General features: G+C 42.7%; 1 protein-coding gene across 2 annotated transcripts in view; it reads left to right on the top strand.

Moving 5' to 3' along the window:
- Positions 1-427: 427 nt before the first annotated feature.
- The window catches only part of LOC311019030 (actin nucleation-promoting factor WASL-like), a 95805-nt gene continuing 86153 nt past the window's right edge, over positions 428-10079 (top strand). For both annotated transcript variants that reach the window (XM_084018192.1, XM_084018191.1), the window contains exon 1: positions 428-862. In XM_084018192.1, coding sequence (XP_083874318.1) covers positions 758-862 — 105 coding nt within the window. In that variant the 5' untranslated portion in view covers positions 428-757. The remainder of the gene's footprint in view (positions 863-10079) is intronic.

The following is a 10079-nucleotide window of genomic DNA, read 5'->3' as shown; positions in this document are numbered from 1 at the left end:
AAAATGGTGCAAACATGGAATATTTTATTATTCGCCCACAGTTGGCATAATATTTAAAAAAAATTCAACATTGTATCAATTATTTATGACGACAGAAGTTTTACGTCCACCATCTGGCTCCTCCCCACCCAACGTCACACTCCATCGCCCCTCCCCTTTCCTCCGCAGAGCCGCATTCCTGCTTCCACATCAGATCGAACCATTCTGTCTTAGCAACGACATTTTAGCTCCATATTGAACTCAAATCTTACTTCCCACGCAGTTATACCTTAACATAAACGTTGAAAACATATCGTTCTGTGTGTGAATGCTCACCAACTTGACCGTGCTATTCATATTATAGTGGAAAGTTATAGAGTTTGTCCAAACCCACACCCCCTTTCCTCCCTTTGTAAAGTGGTCTGCTCCATCTTGCTGCCATGTTGGATGTACGCATCGCTGCTGCTGCAGCTGCTAGAGATTCCGAATGAAAGTTGAGCGTTTATCCGCTTACAGACACACAGCGAGTTTTTATTTTTTATTAACACAACACGGAGAAGTTAAGTTTCTATCTTACGCAGGAGCAAGCCCGGAAACTCCCCCCTCCCCCCCCGGACCTCCTCTGCCCTCCACCCCGGAGTCGGACTCAGCGGAGATGATCCGCATGCAGGCCACAGCAACTGGAGCCCGCATGGATTGTCTGTAATTGGTGCTGTTTGCTGAGTCCGTCCGGGGATAACTGCATCATTTCGGGGGTTATCTACAAGAATTCGGACCCATGAACAGCCACCTGCCGCCCCGCAGGGCTGCTAACGTGGGCTCCATCCTCCTGACCCCGCAGGAGAACGACTGCCTGTTTGGCTACCTCGGCAGGAAATGTGCCGTAAGTTCCCCCGATTGTTTACCACCTGCAGATTCAAATAATGTGCAGATATATTCACCCACACGTTATAAACCACGCCAGTGTGTGATTCTCACTTCTCAGTTGATATGAAGCAGCAGGAACCAGTTCCAACACCTCTGTGCCTTTCCAACCAGGAGCCGATGTTGCAACGATATCGGTGACCCTTCAGACTCCTTAACGTTTACTGTTGATACGTAGTTGTTAAAAACATGCAGACCCCATATTTATTTGATTGGTTCATTAGCTTATGTTGTATGACTTTAGGAGGAACAGTTAATTAACTAAATAGCAACGTGTTTGTAGCTTCCAGCACAAAGAGGCAAAACTTTACACTGCATTTGACTCACAGGTTTTTAAATACAGGGGATATCTCTTGACAGTAACTAAATCCAAATATTGATAATATTGACAAGAATGGCTGCAAGGTGGTGTAGTGGGTAGCACTGTCGCCTCACAGCGAGAGGGTCTCAGGTTCGATTCCCGGGTAGGGTTCGGGTTCCTTCTGTGTGGAGTTTGCATGTTCTCCCTGTGTAAGCGTGGGTTCTCTCCGGGTTCTCCGGCTTCCTCCCACAGTCCAAAGACGTGCAGCATTGGGATAGGTTCATTGATAGTGTGAATGTGAGTATGAATGGTTGTCTGTCTCTGCCGTGTGATAGACTGGCGTCCTGTCCAGGTGTACCCTGCCTTCGCCCAATGACAATGACCCCGCGACCCTGAATACAGGATAAAGCGGTAGAAAATGGATAGATTAACAAGAATATTACAATACAACGATTTAGACGAGCTATGACTATAATTTTTATATGGAGATATGTCTACTATATCATAGATATGAAAAACAAAACACAACAATTTTGGTAACTGAAATTGTGATGGCCATTTTTCAGAATTTGCTGACATTTTATAGATCAAACGATTGACTTAGACAATAATCGGCACAATAACTGTCAATGAAAATATTTGTTAATGGCAGCCCTATCATGAATTATAGAACATGATTATAAATGGTTTACTTGGTCAAGACAAACTTTGAAAAAGTTTTTGGTTTAAAAAAGAAAAATGATACATTTGATAGATTTATTGGTACAGGAATGACCCATAGCCTTTGCTGTAATTGTCCAAACTGATGAACCTGTAGTGTATAAGTTGAGTGAGTTTAAATCTTAAACACTTGTTTAACCTATCAGTCATTTTTACATTGTTGATCTGGAAGCATAACTGATAATTAACCTGGAACTGCAGGAGTCCCCAGCAGAGCACTAGTGGAACGCCAGAGACATCATCAGTAGGGCTTGGTATCACAATAATCATGATACCAGTACCAATACCAGTACCCTTAAAGTACAGAAACCAATAGATTGGGCTGCATGCAAAACCATGCAAATAGTATTTTTGGATTAAAAAAAAAGATCAAATACGAATATGATTTGACTGGAGATTTGACTGGAGAAGTTCCAATACTACTTGGTACTGCATTATTTTGGTTTGATTAGACTGCTCATCAGTGTCACTTTATTTGTCCATTTTGGTGGATAAGAAGTGGATTTGTGGTTGGTGTCGGCAGTTCTTTAAAGCCACTGAAGCTGCCAGGAGCTTTGTGGATAAAAATGCATAAGGACAATATAACACCTGGCTTATTGCTTGAATTGTCTAATGGTCTAGATAGTCAAAAAAACATAACCCTGTAACAACTTTAAATTGATTTTGATCACTAAAACATCATGAAGCTTTCAGTTACAGATGCCCAAATCATACGTCATCTGTAAAAATGTTGCTGGAGCAAGGAATTGAGGAGTTAATTTCTTTCCACTTCATCAAGAACGGTTGTGTGTTTTCTCAACAGGGCAGGAAGCTGTGAAGCTTCTGTCCTTAACACATATCAGATTCAACCAGCTGTTGCCATGGATGCCACTTAGGGCTGCTCGATTAATTGGATTTTAATCTCAATTACAATTTTGGCTTCCAACGATTATGAAAATAAGATAATCAAAATTAATCGATTATTTGCCACATTCCGTTTCACAATGATGCTCTCGTTTTATCATGTGTTATAAATCCAGTGTATTTTATTGTTATTGTATTATTTGCCAAAATAAACACTTTTTCTGAAGAGACATGTCTGCTATGCTTGAAACCGGCTCTAGCCGGTGGAAACGCAAACAGGTTCTCAGAAGGTTCGCAAGTTGAACCAACTGCGAACCAGCACGGGCACTGGCCCGGTTCTTGAACTATGTTCGCGTTGGTGGAAAAAGGGCTGTGGCATACATGTTTATTTTCACATTTTTTATATTATATATTATTAATTTTTAATTAATGTTTTTTTTTTTTTTTTTTTTTTTTTCAACTATATTATATTTCAATTTAAAGGAAATCCACTGTTAAAAAGAGCATTTGTTTTTAAAGTTCAATAAATGCATGTTTCCAAAGTCAAGTAAGCGTGTTAAATAATCGTGATCTCAATATTGACAAAAATAATCGTGATTATGATTTTTGCCATAATCGAGCAGCCCTAATGCCACTTATACTCTTCAGGGCCACATCGCTTAGCTACAAACGGACTCAGCTTCCAGACGCTGAACAGAAGCTGGGTTTGCAGGGTCGACTGCAAGAAGCAGCTGCATACAGGCTGAAACACCTGATCTGATGGCCAGTGTTTCCCTATATTCCTGTGACGCTGCTAAAATTACACACAATCATTAACCTGCTGCTCTCATGTTTCACCAAGTGCAGCGCCTCTGTATACAAACACACACGAGAAGAGCAGAGGACAAACAGGTGACGTGAAGATAACGTTGTCGGTACCGTATATAAAGAGGTTTGGTGGACGACACAATAGCAAGCTGACAGATTCAGTGTTTTTGACTGAGCTGGACGAGAATATCTGGTTATAACAGATCAGTGATGCTGGCATTGATCTGTGTGAAGTTTGACTGAGAAAACTGGTTCATATGGGTTTTTGAAAAGTCACTGATAAATATTTGGAAAAGTCACTGATGAATAATTAAATAAACTGTAAAGTGTTTGAGAACAGAATGTAGTGGGTGACTAATTGTCCCAGAAATTATTGTGATAAGCGATAATATTGCTGTTTTGAGACGATTTTCAACTGATATGATGATAATGGCATAATAATGCAAGTACTCCCTTTCAAAGATCAAAACGTTTATTTCTAAAGAATACTTAAAGCTCTAGTCTACGATTTTTCAATTGAGCCAAACTTTAGCCAATAGTAGCCATCTGGTCTGCATGGCTACTATTATATAATATATTATATTTATAAACTACGAGCAGACAAGACCCTTGTTGCCCTGAGCAGTTCAGGTATGGAGCAGAGTTTAGAGTGAGATTTCGGCTAAGGCTGCGGCATCAGGGGGGGGGTAGTGTGGCGAGCGATCGCCGAGCAGTTTGGGATCGGGGACGTTCTGCAGTCGGGGTTAGAGAGAAATCCGACTGGCACCCGCTGCATTTCCACAGATAATGTTTCATCATTCGTGGCCGTAATAAACACTATAACTGCTTTGTACCTGTTGTGGAAGTCCCGGACACACCGGGAAACTAAACGGCGTCCTGCCTGAGTTCGACCCGGAGGGAATGTTCCCATTCATTGTCTATGTAAGAAGCCGTGCAATGCCGTCGGGGAGTGGCGAGTTTCGAGAGACGGCGCCGCCACCCACAAGCTCTCAATAATCTTTCAAACTGACCGTTGTCGATCTAAATTAAAGACAGATTCAGCAACTGCAACTCAAACACTTTTCTGTGAACTATTTTCTTAAAATAAGAGGGAGGTGGGAGGCTGCGAGGGGAGAATGATACGAGCTCGGGGGGGGATTAAGAAGCACAGGGGGGGGGGGGGCGTGTGTGTGTGTGGGGGGGGGGGGGGATGCTTTTTTCGAACCTTTCAAATCGTAGACCATAGCTTTAACACCCAAAAATCCCTCGCCATGACAGAGTACCAGTGGGAACTGATGGAGCAGCTGATCCCGTTGCCCACTTTACTGTTTAGATATGTGGTCTCTTGCGAGGAAAAACGTGAATATTATACGGAGTAATCAAAATCCTCTCCCGACATGAAGCTGCTAGAATACGTTTTGCTTCAATATTGATGGTTGACGAGGAAAGGACATCTGATTTTCTAGAGCTGGTTAAGATTCAGGAAAGGGTGGAGAAACTCCTGCGAGGGAGCAGGTTAGGTTCACAGAGTTCGTTACCATGGTAATTATACCATGCCAAGATTGTCTCGTCCTGCTTATTTCACAAAGCAGGATTAGAAAGTAAGACATATCTGTCAGTAAAGGGTCATTCCATGTGAAAACAGTCAATATTGGGGTACCATGTACATGGTACCTCTCAGATTTTGCTAAAAAGCAGTGAAAATATGCCTTATGTTACCAAACGAGGGAATCTGAAGTTTCAGGTTAATATCTCAAACGGCATCTCTATGTATATCTGGTATAAATCCCATTAGGATCATCAAGTGCCCACATGGTCATTTCGGGGTCCAAATATGGGGTTCCAAAAGAGTCACCTCTGCCCGAAAGGGTTTTTGGACCCCCATAAAACCCCCACCAGTGATACCACACCCTTCAAATTCATTTTGGCAAGAGCAAAGTTCCCAAATATAACAAATAATTCTGTTTAGAACAAATATGATCATTAATCGTGGTGCTAGGGGCTAGAGATGCACCGATACAGTTTTTTTCCGATCCAATCCGATACGATACCTGGGCTGAGCATATTGGCCGATACCGATCCGATACTATTATACTACTATTATTTATTAACAAATAACAAAGTGTACATTAGCAGCAAAAAGAAATAAATAACACTCGTAACCATGTAAAGTGCACTGCAAACAGATATTTTAAAATGTAAATGTATAGCAGCTGCCTGAAACCCAACAAACAATGGCTTAATTAACCGGCGCTTGCTCCATGTTGCTCTGTGTTTGCTCATCACTAGCTGCTGTGCGTGCTCTGCGTGATGACGTAACCAGCATTGCAAACATGGAATTGAAATGACTAGATCGCTGTAACTGTATTGCTGTGTATGATATTAATAAAAATGAAATGACTGGATCGGAATGCTGGATCGTCCTCATTCATCAGATATCCGATCCAGCTTATTAGTCAATATCGGAGCTGATATCAGATCCAGGTATCGGATCGGTGCATCTCTAGATATACATATTTGTTCTTTCTTTTAATGAAATAAAACCTTTGACTATGAAGCTACATAATATGAATTTTATTCTTCAAAATGCACCATTTTGGACACTTTTAGTGTAGATCAGGGCAAATTTAGTGATGATAAAGCATGAAAATAGTGGAAATAACTTAGTATTAAGCTCAGTGATGGCAAGCAATTAAATATTAAGACTGCTGGCCATTCATTTCCTGAAAATCACAAATTAACCCCTTATCCCCGATGAAAGTCTGCAGGCCACTGATGCAAACTATATTCTGACACCAATGGAGATGTTTCAATGGGCAAAAGAAAACATTAAGAACATTACAGTCACAATACAGTCACTCATCTCTCCAAGTGGTGCTCAGACAATCACCTTCAAATCAATGTCAATAAAACAAAATAATTAATGTTCAGCCCCCCCTCACCCGAGAACCCCACCATCATAAACACCCAAACAGCTGAGACAGTGGACACCTTCAAATATCTGGGAATAACACTGGACAATAAACTCACCTTTGATCAGCACACCACGGACATTCAAAAAAGAAGCCAACAAAGACCGTCAGCCATCCACAAACTCAAAGGTCTCTACGTTGCACCCCGCCACCTGTTGCTACTCTATCAAAGCATCATTCAACCCATCCTCCTGTACTGTTCCACCTGTTTCTTTAACATGCTTTCTGTCACCAGCCGGACCAAACTCACACGCATCACAAACACAGCTGCCAAAATCATCGGCCTCCCCACACCCAACCTCACAGAACTCAACCACAAGTCCATCACCCGCCTAGCAAACTCCATAGCACAAGACATCACTCACCCGCTGAACCAATATATCATCCCACTACCCTCAGGGCGCAGGTACAGAACCATGAAGTTCAGGAGGGCTCGGCTGGGGAAAAGCCTGATCCCCGCAGCCATAGCTGCCCTTAATAGCAGGCCCCGCTGATCTGTCTGTCCGCTCTTGTGGTGTCATGTAAAGTGTCTATTGGGTCATTCCGTGCCAACTCAGCCACCCATGTACATGACACCTCTCAGATTTTGCTGAAAAGCAGTGAAAATATGCCATGTTACCAAACAAAGGAATCTGAAGTTTCAGGTCAATATCTCAAATGGTTTGCCCGTGGCGTCCATTTGAATTTCAAGTGCCACACCCCTTTTTGACACATTGGAATTTCTCATTTCATTTGTTGGCATTTTTGGAGGCCTATAACTTCTGTTCTAATAGTGATAGAAGGCTGAAAATGTATCCATTAGTTCATTGTAATGTGTACTACACAATTCTTCAGGCATAATCAACATTCCTTACTGTTTGGGTGAGAGGTGGGTCACCAAAGTCCAATTTATTTTTGACGGCCAAAATTATATTTCACTTTTTGGGTGCTCCTAGCACCACGATGAATGATCATATTTATTCTAAACAGGATTATTTGTTATATTTGGGACCTTTGCTCTTGCCAAAATGAATTTGAAGGGTATGGTACCACTGGTGGGGGTTTTATGGGGGTCCAAAAACCCTCCCGGGCAGAGGTGACTCTTTTGGAACCCCATATTTGGACCCCCAAATGACCGCGTGGGCACTTGATGATCCTAATGGGATTTATACCAGATAAAGATACATATTTGTTCTTTCTTTTAATGAAATAAAACCTTTGACTATGAAGCTCCTTAATATGAATTTTATTCGTCAAAAGTCACCATTTTGGACTTTTTTTCCAGAAGTCTGGAATGTAGATCAGGGAGAATTTAGTGATGATAAACAGAGCTGCAAACTTGTCGCTTTTCGGCGACAATCGCCGTTTTCTTGGTCAATTTGGTCATTCACGTGGATCGTGTAGAACCGGAGAGTTTTCTTTTTGGGGGGGGGGGGGGGGGGGTCCAGAATTGCGAACAATTATTGGATCATTCTTATTGTTGTGTTTTCTGTGCAGTTATGTCATTTGTGTAGTTTATTTTTGTGTATGTTAATCCAGAGCTAAAATCCCGCAAGTAATATTCATTGAGAACCGTTCGAGGTTCAGCAGCCCAATGGTGTAGTTCCTCTACAAACCCGACTCGGGAAGACCGGACCCCGGCGCGACGGGGGCCGTACCGGCCTCACACCGTCCACGGGCTGAGCCTCAATCAGAAGGACTCAGGCCCCCGCGCGACACCGGGCAATCGGTCTTCCGTACGCCACATTTCCCACGTCCGTCCGCCCGTCGGACGGGGATTCGGCGCTGGGCTCTTCCCTCTTCGCTCGCCGCTACTGAGGGAATCCTGGTTAGTTTCTTTTCCTCCGCTTAGTAATATGCTTAAATTCAGCGGGTTGTCTCGTCTGATCTGAGGTCGAATGTGGCCCCGACTCTGGGGAGAGGTGCGAGGGACGTGGCTCCCGGAGGAGGCTCACGGACTCTGGCATCGGGTACCCCGAGGCGGAGGAGGAGGGTCCGCCGACGTGACCCGCCGGCTCCCCTAAAAAATTAGCGTCATGCGCGAATGAAGCGAATGACGCGAAAGACGCGAATGAAGCGAATAGTCCAAAATGATCAAGCGGCGCGATACACGCGTCTCACGCGATTGTATTCGCGTCTATCGCGTCCGGTGTGAACGCCGCATTAAGTTCTTGTTTTCTTGTGTGCTTTCATGTTGTACGCTTCATGTTGTCTGCTAACGCTATGCTGTATCGTCGCTCTGTGTTTTGTCCGCTCCCCTGTATTGTACGTTAAAGCAAACGCGATAACGCTATGCTCCGGTAGATCCAAGCAGTTAAGTTACTGACAATAGAAGTTAAAAGTTAATGAAATGGTGAAGCTGTGGCACATAAAGATAATATTTGGATTTATAACGTTGTTGTTCCATCCGTGTTTATCCATAGGCTACTTGTTTGTTTAGTTTTGATAAGTGAATCACAGGGACTGGCACTTGACGTGGGGGCTGCACTTCCTGGTTTGCCGCGGGGCATCATGGGAGCTGTAGTTTTTGTTCACGGAGAAAGGTTGAATGCACTTTTGCATGGTTTTTCGTTATTGAACAATAATAATTGACATTTCTCTGGGCCAATCGGAATCTCAGCACTTGCTTCAGAATCTTTCTTATAATTGACATTTCTCTGAGCCAATCGGAATCTTGAAGCACACAGCGCCAACTGAGCTCGCCATTGGATGAGACGGTCGCCTGGCTACCGCGCAAATCCCTCAATGACAATGATTTTTGAGAAAGTATGCTGAGTTTTGTTAAGTCACGCTCAGACTAGTGTCATTTGCATAGTACCATCAAAAAAAAAAAAATCCCCCCGTGACACTGTCACCTTTTTTCCTCTGAGGAGTTTGCAGGTCTGGATAAAGCATGAAAATAGTGGAAATAACTTATTATTATGCTCAGTGATGGCAAACAATTAAATATTTAGACTGCTGGCCATTCATTTCCTGAAAATCACAAATTAACCCCTTATCCCCGATGAAAGAGACACGAGGAAACATACAAATTGGAGAGACGTTACGCCTTGGCCAAAACGTTCAGTGGAACACGATCGCATCATTGGTTTATACCAATTTCCAAAAATAAGATCCAGATGAAAAGAATATCACAGGATACGATATTCACAGATGTCGATGCAGGACAACAATCGGATTCAGAACACTTGGATACAGAACACCCGGAAGCAGAACACCCGCAGTCAGATCAGCCACAAAACTCCAGCCAGGAAAATGCATTGCCTGTATCTATGATGATGACTGGTTCATTGTAAACGTTGTTGAAGGTTCAGATAAACATGGTGATGTTTTTGTAAAATTCATCTATAGACGCAGTGCTCGCCAATACAAACGCGACCAAAAGGACCATGACAAAATTATGTTACTGTTTCCACAATTTCTTGGATAATAGTTATCCATAGATGAATTTCACAAAAACGTCACCATGTTCATCTGAACGTTCAACAATGTTTCCAATGAACCAGTCATCATCATAGATACAGGCAATGTATTTTCCTGGTTGGAAAATGTAGTTTTGTGGCTGATCTGACTGT

The sequence above is a fragment of the Eutrigla gurnardus genome (assembly GCF_963514095.1).
Source record: "Eutrigla gurnardus genome assembly, chromosome: 9".
Lineage (NCBI taxonomy): Eukaryota > Metazoa > Chordata > Actinopteri > Perciformes > Triglidae > Eutrigla > Eutrigla gurnardus.
This window is presented reverse-complemented; position numbering and strand designations above follow the sequence as displayed.